Below are 14,065 nucleotides of genomic sequence, written 5' to 3' on the forward strand. Positions count from 1 at the left end.
TGAGGAAGGCTCACTGGAGCGGGTGAATTCTTCGTGGAGGGGAAGGATGCCGTTCGGTAAAGCGGAGAGGAAGAGAAGGCGGAGGCCTCCCGGGGCCCCGAGAGGGAAGGGGTGGAGGTAGGGGCCGCGGAGAAAAAGATGACAGATGGGGACGGGACGTGGCGTGGAACAGCTTTAAAGTTCCTGGGCGGGAGCTGGGATTTGATTGGAGCAGGCACTGGGAGCCCCTCAACCTTTGGGAAGGGGAAAGTTAGGAGCAGGATGAAACGGGAGAAAGATATCTTTGGCTGTAGTGTGGACGAGATAGGAAGGGGCCAGGCCGAAGGCGGGAAGAAGCCGGTCAGGGAGGTGAAGATTGGGTGGATGGGTGGGGAGGATGGGCGAGTTAAGAGACGGTGGTGGGGGGCGGGCCGGCCTCGGAGACCCGAGTCGGGGGGCCGGGGGCCGACTGCGATCGCGGATCGAGAGCGAGCCGTCCGAACTGCGGCGAGGCCTCGTAGCATCGGGGTGGCGCGCTCCCCGGCGTCCGCGGCCGAGAGGGCGGGGGCCGTATCGAAGACGGTCGACCTGCGGGCGGCCCGTTGAAAAGTAGTGAACGTCGCCGTATTAAATAGCGTTCCAAACGAGTCGGCCGACTAGCTGACGTGCAGCGCGGAGGAGCGGGGGCGGTCGGCAGAGGCTCGGCGGAGGCAGGCCGTCGTGGGGCCACCTGCCGCGTTCCGGGCGTGAAGACTTCAGGCCCGAGACGCTCTGAAGGGGAACGAGTTTTCATCCTCGTGTAACGAGCCGGGCCGGTCTCGCTCTCTCGTCCCTGTCGGTCCGGCGGTTTCTGACCAACCGCGTAGGCGCGCAGGGTCGAAGCACGGTGCGACGGGCGCGGGAGATTCCCAAAGCCAGGCCGGCGCAGATGCCGTGCCCCGGACTAGCGGGCGGTGGTGGCCGGGGTCTCCGCCTCCGGAGTAGCGAGGGTTCCGAGCGGAGCGGGAGATGCCCTCTTTTTCCCCTCGTCCCCTGTTGGGCCGGCTCGCTGGCGCGGGCAGCTTCCCAGGGCGGGCGACCGGAGCGGGCTCTCAGACGTCCAGGCCACGGTCGCCCAGCTTGCGTGGCTAGTTGGTGGTGGACGTGTGGCTCGGGATCCTTGTGGCTTCTCCTGCTCTTGGGCCTGGCCCGTTGCCGCCCTGAAGGGGAAAGCTGGGAAGGGGGGTGAGAGGCTCACGCGACTTGGGGGCCTTCCTTCAGGGTTCTCTGCTGCCAAACCATTGAGGTCAAGTCACCGGGCCAGATCAGCAATTATCAGAATCGTTTGAGCTCCCCGGCGGATATTACACGGTGCGCAACTGCTTGTCCGGACACCCACGGCCGCGTATGACTCTACCACGCGGAGCGCCGTTGTCGAACCTTTGCGTGCGAAGTCGCGTTCTGAACAAAAGGAGCCTTTTTTATTGGCCATTCATTCTTAAAGCGAGGCGGTTGGAGATGTTGTTTCGCATCAGCGCTTGTCCAGACGTACAAGCCGTCAATCGATGACACTTTCTGAGCACTGACTATGCGCGGAGCACTGTACTAAGCGACGGTTACCAAGTGTGGGAACTTTAAACCCCTCACCGCTTTGAGGTGCATTCAACTCTGTCTTCGACCCTTAGGCTGCAGTTTGTGAAATGCACCTTTGTGTGCGTTAAGTATTACTTTAGTAGGCCCAAAGCGAATAGTTTACTTAGTTTGTTCTCATTTCTGTGGCGCGAGCAGTTTCGTTAGGCCTCGTGTGCTTTTTGAGCTGTAAATATTTGCTTGATCGTTTGTGATGGGTTGCCCCATAATGTATGTCTGTGAATTCAACAGACGCCATATCGATGGCATCAAAAGGAGGTACGTGTTTTTAGGAATAATGCCCCCCCCCCCACCACACACATCCATGACCGCACGTACAATCAGTCCATTGTAGTTATTGAGCGCTTACTGCTTGCGGAGCGCTGCTCTGGGTGCTTGGGAGACTACACCATAACAGAGTTGGTAGACGCATTCCCTGCCCACAACAAGCTTACACACCCACACTCTCCCTCTCCCTCCCCACCTCATTCCCTCCCTTCCCCTCTGGGAGTTCTAGCCATTTTGGAGTGCAAATTTTTAGCATCTGCTATGTAGTATTTTTAGTATCTAGTATTTAGTAACAGTAGAAGCATTTATTCAGCACCCACTTGGTGCGGGGCTCCGTACCAGGTGCGGTCCAGAAAAACAGAGTGACACATTTCGTGCCCCCAAGGAGTGTACGCCCTACCAGAGGAGATAAAAATAAAAGCACGAACCCTGAAGAATCAGTGAATTTTTGGGGAGATTACGATAAGCGTCAGTTTTCTCGTACGCTCCTTTTCACTCTTGGTTTAGGTGTCCGTTTAAGCACGCGCCAGTTGACTTTCAGTTCATCACTTTAGTCTCGGCAGCTGTCTTAGAGACCGGTAAACATCTTCTCCGATATTCATTTTCCAGGGATACAGGAGTTTCCAGAAAATATCAAGAACTGTAAAGTTTTGACGATTGTCGAGGCCAGCGTCAACCCCATCTCAAAGTAAGTGCTCTTCCCGGTGTCCCTTCTTCCCTCATGGCTACGGGCAGCCGTCGGTGATTCCGCAGGCCATCCGTCCAGTCACCGTTCTCCTTCCTCCTGGCCACCGTGTCGGAGGTCGTCCTTCGGCGTCGACGGTTTCTCCCGTAACGTTCAGGAACCACAATGTTCCCTCACCCCGGCTGGGTCGGCTGGCTGGGTTCATGTGTCTTTCCAAGTTGTCTGGTTCACTCCCGGCAAGGAGGCCTCATCTCAAAGGGCTGGGTTTTCTCGTAGAGCCGTTCTTGGCAAGACCGGAGTCGCCGATCCAGGGATTTTTTCCGATCCTTTCGAGCGAGATTTCTAGTTTCTTCTTTACTACAGAACAGATGTTTTAAATATCACAAAATGAAATTGGTTGGGTTTTTTTTTAGTCCCCCAGAGGGGAAGAACAGGAGAAAAACGATCCTTGTAGAAGCCACGGAAGCACAGGATAGTCGGTCACGGGCTCGATCCCCACGCGGTACAGCCTCGGCGTGCCGCCCACCGTCAGGAGAACCCAATTTGCAAGCCGTGGTTCAAATGTATCGGGAGACCTGGCAGATCACCCCGTCAGCCAGAGTTGGATGAGCTGGACTTCAGCGGACTCTGCCAGGGGCCAGTTTCGGGGGAGGGAATAGCGTGGGATTGAAAGAAAATCAGCCAGTTGCCCAGTAAGTGCCAACGAGAGTTCCAGTAAGGCTCCGGCAGCCGAGCCCCCAGCGGGGGCAATAATGACTCTTGGGGGAGGGGCCGGGGAAGACGATTTCTGTTCGGAAGGACCCGGCCCTCTGACAGTGGCCTGCTGGACTCCTGGCCTGCCTGGCCAAGCCCTGCTTGTCTCGAGCCCGGCCGTCCATTTCTCTGGGGTGAGGAATTGGAAACGCCGGGGGTGTCTAATAGGGAGAGGCCGGCGCTTTCCCCGGGAAGCCGAGTCTGTGGAGCCCCCTCCTCCTCCTCCTCCTCCTCCTCCTCCCCCTCCTCTCCTCCTCCAGTTCCTCCTCCTCCTCTGCGACGGGCTTCCCCTGCCAGGAGCACAGCCCCGGGCTAGTGGCGGCCGGGCTTGTCAAGGACAACGCCCGCTCTGAGGCCTTGAGGCGGAAGAAACAGGACTCAGAGACGGGGGTGGGGGCCGACGAGAGCCCAGCTTCCCCTAAACCTTCGTCTCCCAAACCTATTTGAGGCGCAAGACCTGAGACACTTGACAGCAGATCGTTTTGGGAAGAGTCTGCCCACAGCCTGATTCTTAGGTTCCGGAGAAATGATTTTTGAGCCTCTTTCCAAGAGCACGGCCGTCGGGCTCCGGGCGGTCTACCCAGCACGTTCACCTCTGAGTGGTGTTTTTGGAATGGAAAATAGCGGAATGGGCCCGGTTTCAGGGGTTCTGGCCCAAAGAATGTGATTCGCTCCTCGGTGCCCCGAGCTGTGGAGCCCAGTAAGCACCACGAGCCGGAGGGAGAATCAGAGATTCCAGTGCGCATCCGTACCTAAGCGGTAGGCGTGTGTTCGTCATGGAATTGTCGTGGGGCAATTCAGCAAAGCCAACCTCCTTCCTGCCATTCTAGGGGCGCGGGTGCGGGTCTGTGCTCTCTCTCAGGGATATTTACTGAGTACTCCCCTTGTGCAAAGCACTGTACTAAGCACTTGGGAGAGTACAGTCCAACAGAGTTGGTAGACCCGCTGCCTGCCCATAATGAGCTTATAATCTGTGGGGGAGACAGATGGGGATATGAATAAATGAACTGTACTCAATGAATTTATTAAATTCATAAAATAGATAATCCGTGGCTGTCAGAATAAATTCTGCACCTCCAGCGCTCGGAGAGCGCAACGGGGGAGATCCCCCGTTTAGACTGTGAGCCCGTCATTGGGCAGGGATTGTCAATAACTGCTGCCGAATTGTACGTTTCAAGCGCTTAAGACAGTGCTCTGCACGTAGTGAGCGCTCAGTAGATACTACCGAATGAATGCATGAACGAACCCCCAAGATAGGGCGGTTTCCCATGGACGTGCTCGCTGCGTGTGACTCCTCGGACAGGTGCTCGACTGCTTTTTCGGCGCCCGGCCCCGTTTCCGGAAGGACTTGCGATGTCGGGTGAAGCGGTCCCCGATTGTGCTGTCACGTTCCAGCCAGAAGGCAGCGAGCCAGTCTATATTTGTTCTTTTACAGATCGTCCTACTTCTCGTTTTCACTGCCCGTGAGAGTATGCGTCCAACCAGACTGAATGGCAAATAATCAATTCCTTTTAGACCCACTAGCGCAGGTGGCTTAGAGTGTCATCTCCCTCATCTTCCCTTTTTCTTGTCTCCCTTGAGAAACGGCGGGGTCTAAGGGGAAGAGCACGGGCCCGGGAGTCAGGGGGCCTGGGTTCTAGTCCCAGCGCTGTCCCTTGCCTGGTCTGTGGCCTTGAGCAAGTCACTTGACTGCTCTGTGCCTCGGTTTCCTCATCTGAATAATGGGGATTCACTACCTCTTCTCCCTCACCATCCCCCCTCAGACTTGTGAGTCCCCGTGGGACAGGAACTGCGTCCGACCCGATTGTGTCGTATGTGTGAACCAGCCGATAGTTGTCGAGTGCTGACAGTGAGTGCTTGGGAGAGTGCATAAAATATAGCAGAATTGGGAGACAAATTCTAGAGGCCTATCTGCCCCAGCTCCTGGTCCCGTGCTTGGCATGTGGCAAATTAAATTGTTCTTTGTTATTATTATCATCATTAATATCATTTCTACCAACGTAATCTCATAATGACACTAGTCGCTCTTCTGGACCGTGTAAAAACTAATGTGTCCTTGCCCCTTCACAAACAACTAGAGGCAAAGAGGGTGTCTTTAAATATAATAGAACGCAATGGTAATATGTAGTTATCGGAAAGTCTTTGCACAGAAGGGCTACTAGGATAATTAGTGACCATACTCTGAACTGCATTGGACTCCTGCTGTCGCTGGAAGAGAGAGAAGGCATTCTCACCGCGCTGTCGCTCCTAAAAGAAAAAAAACGGGTGACTCGATGAGTGAAACGTGTTGTTTTCGTAGGCTTCCCGATGGATTTTCCCAACTGTTGAACCTAACCCAGCTCTACCTAAACGATGCATTTCTGGAGTTCTTGCCAGCCAATTTTGGCAGGTAAGTTGAATTTTTTTTTTTTAACTTACCTAAGTCAGCATTGTTTTTATTTTGATGGCTACCATTTCTAAAGAGAGACCTGGAGGGCCTCTTGTTACCCTGGAACCTACTGAATCAGCACAGAAAAAAAAACCCACACGATCATTTGCACAGTAGGCAGGCAGTGTATGTGAAAGAGAAAGAGTCCACGTGGTCCGACTTACACTGTTTATACAAAACATAAACTAGTTACTGAGCTCGTTAGATAAATGAAGCGGGTCGGTGTTCGTGTTTGAAAATTGTCCTTCATTTGACATTACCTTACTCTCTTCAGTTAAAGGTCAGCAAAGAGAAGGAGGTTAAGGCCGAGTTTGTGCCAGGGATGGGAATCGAACTCCTTAGCAGTCTCCTTCCACCTTGCTGAAATTCGCCCTTTTGGGCTGAGTTGTCTCCCCCCTTTTCCCTTTTGCCATTTAAATGGCCTTCCGAAGTTCTGCATTTTGAACTTTTCAAATTTGTATCTTGAATCTGTAGAATAACGTTTACTGCGGGGAAGCTCGCCCCCCCCCCCCCCCCCCCCGTCCCTGTCATTGAACTTTTTCTATTCTTATCCCTGAACTTTCCCAACGATCAGCGTGGCATCATTTGTAAATTACCTTTTCTCAGGACCATTTTCTATCCTTAGAAATGCAAGCGAAAAGTAGACCCTCGGCGGGGAGGGAATGTTGAGAAGAAGGTTTGCCACGGAAAAGATTGCTCCTTGAATGCGAGCCCGTCATTGGGCAGGGATCGTCTCTATCTGTTGCTGAATCGTTCCAAGCGCTTAGTACAGTGCTCTGCACATAGTAAGCGCTCATTAAATACGATTGAATGAATGAACGAATGGAGAAATTTTAGATTCTGGTTTGTCCAAATAAATGACGGTAAAAGACTATTTTGGAAAAGCACTGACCCTTTCCATGCATACTTAGACTGTGAGTCCCACTGTGTCCAACCCATATTTACCCCAGCGCTTGGAACAGTGCTCGGCGCATAGTAAGCACTTAACCAGTACCCTAACACTGCTGATTATCATTAATAAGAATAAATAATAAGAAATCTGCCTTTGGTTCCCTGGCAAACCTCTCCTCTTTGAGGGTCTGATGCTTTAAGTTACCTACATGAGAGTCTTATTACCGAGACAAGAGACCATCAAGTAAGTGATGTTTTCCCACGTGTTTGTATGAAAACTAATCAGAATTGTGTTTTTAATTGATTTGTTTCCCCGTAAGAATATTGAGGGTTTAGAAGAACAATTACTGGTAACTTCAGTCTGAAAATAGTTTCTTTTAGGATTCAGGAAGTCCCTCTGTTTAGAAGATCCACCTACAGATGGAGTGGGGCTAAAAACGACAGAACACATACAGTGGTTTTTTTTTTTTTCTCTTTGTTTTGTTCGGGTCTTTTCGTGTTTGTTTTTCCGTCATTTTGTTTGAGGCAGTTCTTGAGTCCAAGCCACAGTCAGAGACCTGGTGTAATTTTATGATTCGGCAGCACAGGCATTATAGTGTCGCTGAAGTCACGTGAGGTTTGCTTGCTGACTGACAAACACCGAGAGCTGCCAGACTGGTCAGATTTTAAGTGTACGGAATAGAAGTGTCTGGGCAAAATATTTGGCACCCGCGTCCATTTGGAGTTATGTCCTTAGGAGAAAGTCTACGTGAGAACAGTTATTTTGTGGCATTCCTGCTAAGACACTTCAGCACGTCACGTTTCAAAATGCACAGATTTTCTCCTGAGAAATGGCAAACTGACCGGTGGACAACTAGCCTGCAGCGGAGTGCGTAAGTGGGTTGAGAAGGGCTTTGGATCCACCCACTCATTCATTCGGTCGTACTTATTGAGCGATTACAGGGTGCGGAGCACTGTGCTAAGCGCTTGGAAGAGTACAGTATAACGATAAACAGACACATTTCCTGCCCATGAGCTCACGGTCTAGAGCGGGAGACAGACATTAAGAGGAATAGATTACAGATATGAACGTACGTGCCCCTCCAGCCTCCCTGGATGGGCTCAGAAACGGGGCTCGATTCCCCCTCCCCGCACGGTAGCCCTTCTCCCTGAGCCGGTGGTGTGAGACTGACCCCGTCTTTAAGGAATCTAAAGGGGATGGAGGGAGACGGGCAAGGGAGGGAGACGCCCAAGTACGTAACCAGGGCACGGCGGGGCCAGACTTCCACCGGGAAAGGCAGAGGGAGTCGGAACCCGGGGAATGGAGCCCTGCATTTCAGCCCCGGCTGAGGGGGTCACGGATTTGCTAGGGAGGGGGCCGGGGACTCCTCCTTCCTTATAATAATAATAATGTTGGTATTTGTTAAGTGCTTACTATGTGCAAAGCACTGTTCTAAGCACCGAGGGGATACAAGGTGATCAGGTTGTCCCTCATGGGGCTCACAGGCTTCGTCCCCATTTTCCGGATGAGGTAACTGAGGGCCACAGAAGTGAAGTGACGTGCCCGAAGTCAGCCAGCTGACAAGTGGCGGAGCCGGGATTCGAACCCATGACCTCTGACTCCCAAGCCCGGGCTCTCGCCACTGAGCCGCGCTGCTTATGGCCAGGGGTTGTCTTCATTTCCCAAACGGGGAGGGTCAGGCTGACTTCCCCTGTTGAGTTGTCCGGAGAGGAATAAAATCCCCCGAGTAACGTTCTGCGAGGACCAGTGTGCTAAGTAACTCCCAAGTGAGGAGGACAAGGTAAACGCAGAGAGTTGGAAAAGTAACCACCGTTTTCAAAAGTCACAGTTAAGGCCAGGCTCACAGAGCCTTCGTCGAGGTCAGAAATTCCAGGGAAGGATCGTGTTCCTTGGAATCCTGTCACACACCCAGGACGCACCTGCACAGCCAGGCTAATGGAAGTGCCATTTGTTTGATCAGTGCGCACACACCCGTGTCACAGATATGTAATCAAACTCATTTTGGCACTGATTCACTTGAATGATAAATCACAGAGTGAAAGCTTATCCCAATTTGCTCTGGTCTTTGTCCTTTAGAATGAAAACGATGTTCTTTTGTTCCAAAGCAAATGTAGTTCCTTGATTTTTATTTTACGCCGATGGATTATCCTTTGTGTTTTACAGATTAACTAAACTCCAGATATTGGAACTGAGAGAGAACCAGTTAAAAATGTTACCCAAGTAAGTAGCGGCTGTATGATTTTGAATTTTTTTTAGAATACGTAATTTTTGTACAGTACTTTTCAGCTAAAATGAAAGAGTCATTGGTCACATTTTCTTCCAGCAAAATGGCCGCTTTAAGCTATTGCTCTGTTACCTACTTGTCAGTGCTCCAGATTTTTTTTTTCCCTTTTGCTAGTTACAATATTCCGGGTCTGCCGTGTGAGCATATATCTTCAGAAGCTCGTTGTGGGCAGGGAACGGGTCTGTTTATTCTTGTATTGTACTCTCCCGAGCGCTTAGTACGGTGCTCTGCACACAGCGCTCAATAAATACGATCGAATGAATAAGTAAATAATTTCTCGTTTGTATACGTTGTCTTTTAGGCATAACCCGACTTCCCCCATCCCTTTAGCTCATGGGCCTGCGTTAGTTTTCGTGGTTGATCGTTTGCAGTGAAGGACAAACAATGAGAAAAGGTTCTAATTCAAGTATTCGTCCAGGCGTATTTATTGAGCGCTTTCTATGTGCAGAGCACTGTACTAAGCGCTTGGAATGTACAATTCGGCAACAGATAGAGACAGTCCCTGCCCATTGATGGGCTTACCCAGTATGACTTCCCGAAATCACTCTAGGTTTATATTACCGTAAACGATCGCCTTCCCTTAGGTCATTCTCCCCCGGCCCCCGAGCTTCCCGGCGAGTATTATAAAACCTCATATTGCAAGATACGTGCGTTCTTCGAGTCGATCAATCCGTCAATTAATGGTATTTATTGAGCTCTTACTGTGCGCGCAGTTCAGCGGTCGTATTCATTCAGCGCTTACCCTGTGCAGGGCACTGTTCTAAGCGCCTGGGAAAGTTCAGCACAGCAGTGTAACGGACACATTCCTTGCCCACAACGAGCTTACGGCCTAAGAGGACGAGTTCAGGAAGTACCAAGCTCTTAGTACAGTGCTCCGCACACAGTAAACGCTCAGGAAATACGACTGAATGAAAGTAGTAGGCTCTCAAGGTCGCAGGTTTTTCGTCCCTTTTGCCTACGAGCAGGTGTACACATACATCCTCGGTCTTCGCGGGCAGGTGATGGCGGTTGGGTCGCGGGACGCTTCCGTGCCTCGGTTTTTGGACAAGGGCCCGCGTGTTTATCGTGGCTCTGCCTTCCTGTTTCTTTTTCTGACGGTCTCTGATGCTGCGTGGGAGACAGGAAGCACTCATCCTCGGTAATCGGCGCGGTCCTTGGAACCGAAAGTCACCTAAACCTCAGGCGGTGCTATTTCTGGAGCGCTTCCTGTGGGCTGAGCACCGCGTTAGGCGCTTGGGAGAGAATAATGCGGTAGAATTGGTGGACGGGCTCCTTTCCCACAAGGAGCTACAGCTTGGATATCCCAAAGCCTTGTCAGTTACTTTGTAGGAGCGTCTCTTCCCCTAGGTTGCAGATGGAGTGATTCGGTTTCCTCTCTTTCCACCTTTTGACGTTGCAGCGGGGTGTAGTGGCTAGAGCCCGGGCCCGGGAGTCAGAAGGTCACGGGTTCTAATCCCGGCTCCGGCACTTGTCTCCTGTGTGACCTTGGGCTAGTCACTTAACTTCTCTGTGCCTCCGTTGCCTCAACTGTAAAAAATGGGGAGTAAGAGTGTGAGCCCAGTGTGGAACAGGGACCGGATCCAACCTGATTAACTTGTATCTACCCCGGCGCTTAGAAAGGTGCTTGGCACGTAGTAAGCGCTTAACAAGTACTGTTATTGTTATTATTATTAGGTTCCATGGACTAGTCTGTAATTTTTCCATTGGCTTGTATGTAATTTACTAGGGCCCCGTCCTTTCTCCTTTAAAAGATGGCCTTAATATTGCGTTTTCCAATTCCCAGGGGCTCCCCCCAAATGGTTAGTAGCGCTGCGATCTGCGCCGTTCCCTTCGGTTTCCTCGGAATACGTCTAGGTGCTCGGTCCTCCTGGTTTCCGGTCGGTCAGTCAGTCAGCGGCATATCATCCTCATCAGTGGTATTTATTGAGCGCTTACTGAGTGCAGAGCACTGGGAGAGCACCCTGCCACGGAGCCGGTAGACCCGTTGCCCGTCCACAGCGCGCCGAAGGTCTGGGTCCGGTTCCTCTCGAACTCCTTTCCGAGGGGCGGGGACCTTGTGTGATTCCCGACTGTGCGTTCTTTCCCAGCGCCCAGCACAGTACTCTGCACGCGGTAAGGGCTTCGAACATACTAGTACTGGTTTCCTTTTCCATTTCGGCTTCCCGTAAGGAAGGACTTCTTCCTGTCGGTCATTCAACTTTTCTCCCGTGGCGTGGGAGCTGGTGTTTGTGGTTACATCTGAGCCTAGTTGTGCCCCGGCTGGGCCGGACGTAGGGAGGTAAGGCAGCGGGAGAGTCCCCTAGCTTCTAGGGCATCCTTCCTGGCTGACAGTTGCTAAATAATAATAATAATGTTGGCATTTGTTAAGCGCTTACTATGTGCAGATCACCGTTCTACGCGCTGGGGGAGATACGGGGTAATCGGGTTGTCCCACGTGAGGCTTCCATTTAATCCCCATTTTACAGATGAGGTCCCCGAGACCCAGAGAAGTAAAGTGACTTGCCCACAGTCCCACAGCTGACGAGTGGCAGATCCAGGATTCGAACCCATGACCTCTGACTCCCCAGCCCGGGCTCTTTCCACTGAGCCGCGCTGCTTCTCAGTAATACCCACAGGTAGCAATATGGCCTGCCCTCTGTTTTAACTGGCGCCCAGGATTGTGAGGAAGATCCCGACGCCACCCTCGGGGGAGATCAGGGATTAGAGAAGCAGCGTGGCTCAGTGGAAAGAATCCGGGCTTGGGAGTCAGAGGTCAGGGGTTCGAATCCCGGCTCTGCCACTTGTCAGTTATGTGCCTGTGGGCAAGTCACTTCACTTTTCGGTGCCTCGGTTCCCACCTGTCAAATGGGGATGAAGACTGTGAGCCTGACGGGGACAACCTGATTCCCCTGTATCTACCCCAGCGCTTAGAACAGTGCTCTGCCCAGAGGAAGCGCTTAACAAGTACCAATGTTGTTATTATCAGGGATGGGTGGGAAGGCTGGGGTGCCTTCTGGGAGCTCTGCAGGGACAGGGAACACAGCTTCTGTTTCTACTGCTCGATACCTCTCCGCCCCCAGCCCCCCGACCTGGCACGTGATTGGAGCGTGGCCTACAGTAGATCCTTAATAAATGCTCTTGTTGACCTTGATCATTATTTCTATTTTATTTTTTTCAATTTCCCACAAACATTCTACTGTGGACAGTAGGTACTGCGGTGCCAGAGATGCCAACTTCACATTTTGAAGATGGGGGTGAAAGGAGCAGAAGTCGAAAGGTGGGAGGAGGACTGGGAGGAACCAGGCGACGAAAAGCCAATAGGTCCCAGAACCAACCCCCCCGGGGGCCTTTCCCACCCAGACCGGAAACTCTCGAGGCTTGTCGGAGACTAGGGATGAGCCAGGCTGGAAGACCGGGTCCGACCGCTGACCGCCCCGGGGGCCGGTACCCACCACGGCCTGGGGCGTGGGCACCGTGGCACCATCAATTTGTGGCACAGGGAAAGAACCAGTTTCATGGGAAGCGGATCGATGTTCCCATGTGTACTAAGGCAGATGAAAGGGCAGCTCTCGCATCATTTCAGTGTCGAGCCAACCAGGTTCCTTCGCTGTTCCGGCCCGGGGAGTTGCCGAGAGGTCCTGGTCAGATCAGGTGGGGGAAGCGAGCGAGAGAGACTTATTTCGCTCTGATTTAGAACTTCACGTCACCGACTCAGTCCAGAGGGTCGCGTTCTGTTTCCCTTCCCCCGAATGGAATCGATGTCCGGCTTCGGTCTGAAACGGAAAGCCGGCAGCCTTCTTTTCTGGGGATTATGGAAGTTGATTGGGAGGGGGAGATGGATAGCTCAAGTGGAGGGACTATTTCACGTACCCCGTGTCCCACCGGCCTCCCGCAGGCGTTGTGTGATCCACCCCTTCTGTCAGAGGGAGCCCAAGTCGTTCCGGGTCTCACAGCGTGCAGACGATCAGTCGTGTGTGAGCGCGAGCGGCAACCTAAGCCAGCTTCCTTTCTGTGGATCAAACCGAGAGGAGACTGTCACTTTGGCGCTTCCGCTTTTTTGCTCAACAGTCACCACAGATACGATTGCATTTTGCGCAAGGCCCCCGCTGACCACAATTTATGCAGGTTGAATTTAATTATCAGGAACTTGATGTATGTGACTTGGAGGGTTCAGTAATTGTGAATGTTCGATTAAACGGCATATAAGAACCCACCCTGTGCTACAGAATCACTCTGCGGTATTTCTAGAACATTAAGTCTTCATTCCCTACTGTAATGAACTTGGAAAGACGGTCCCATTCTCATCCGTTTTTTTTTTTTTTTTGAACAGAACTATGAACAGACTGACTCAACTGGAGAGACTGGATTTGGGAAGTAATGAATTCTCAGAAGTGGTGAGTTTGGGCCCAACTAGCATATTTGGCATCTTTCCTCACGCCCCTTTACCTTGAAATGTATTTTTAGTCAAGAAGAACATGGCAAAATCAGCTCAGAGTCTGTTTCTAAAGAAGTTCCGACCATCGCTGACCGCTTTCTGATCTAGGGGACGTGTTTTGAAATAATGATGATGATAGCCTGATTTCTATCCTCCTCCTTTCCCCTCACAAAACCTTTACCCTTTGGGAGAACTGCACCGGAAAATCGTCCCAAGCTCCCCTTTTCGAGAGACCCATGACCGAAAGACTCTTCACTGGAAGAACTGTTTAGGAAAGGAAAGAGGGGGAGAGAAAAAGAGAAAGAGAGCGCACGTGCGTACGTGCCCTGCTCATTAAAAATCTGAGCCTGTGGTTGTAGCCGATTCTTTTCTGGGGAATCTTTGAGCTCCAATCCTTTCTTTGCCAAGTATGGTCATGTAAGTCCACGGTAGAAGTGGTTGCCCAGCGGAACATCGTTTTTACATTTGTCATAGTCGCCCCTCTCACCTATAATGCGGGGGTTGTGTTGTAGCAAGAAAGCGTGTAGGAGGGTCCCCTGTTCCTGATCAGTGTTTCATCCAAGACGCTTGGCGAGAAGCCGGATTACGGCAGATCCGAACCTACGGAGCCCGGTCCCGAATATCCCTCAAGCAGCTACTCGGAATGCCCAGAAGAAGCCTAAATCTCGAGGATGGCCATAGAGAGGCCGGCCTTTCTGAAAGCTTCTGCCTTGGTTCAGGTCCTCGGGGGTCCA

The 14,065-nt window shown here is 51.9% G+C and overlaps 1 protein-coding gene across 3 annotated transcripts in view; it reads left to right on the forward strand.

Moving 5' to 3' along the window:
• ERBIN (erbb2 interacting protein) overlaps positions 1–14,065 on the forward strand; it is a 149,514-nt gene that overhangs the window by 83,127 nt on the left and 52,322 nt on the right. For all 3 annotated transcript variants that reach the window (XM_029058874.2, XM_029058885.2, XM_029058880.2), the window contains exons 6-9: positions 2,485–2,563; positions 5,613–5,702; positions 8,797–8,853; positions 13,227–13,290. In XM_029058874.2, the coding sequence (XP_028914707.1) occupies positions 2,485–2,563; positions 5,613–5,702; positions 8,797–8,853; positions 13,227–13,290 (290 nt within the window). The remainder of the gene's footprint in view (positions 1–2,484; positions 2,564–5,612; positions 5,703–8,796; positions 8,854–13,226; positions 13,291–14,065) is intronic.

This window comes from Ornithorhynchus anatinus, chromosome 1, assembly GCF_004115215.2.
Source record: "Ornithorhynchus anatinus isolate Pmale09 chromosome 1, mOrnAna1.pri.v4, whole genome shotgun sequence".
Lineage (NCBI taxonomy): Eukaryota > Metazoa > Chordata > Mammalia > Monotremata > Ornithorhynchidae > Ornithorhynchus > Ornithorhynchus anatinus.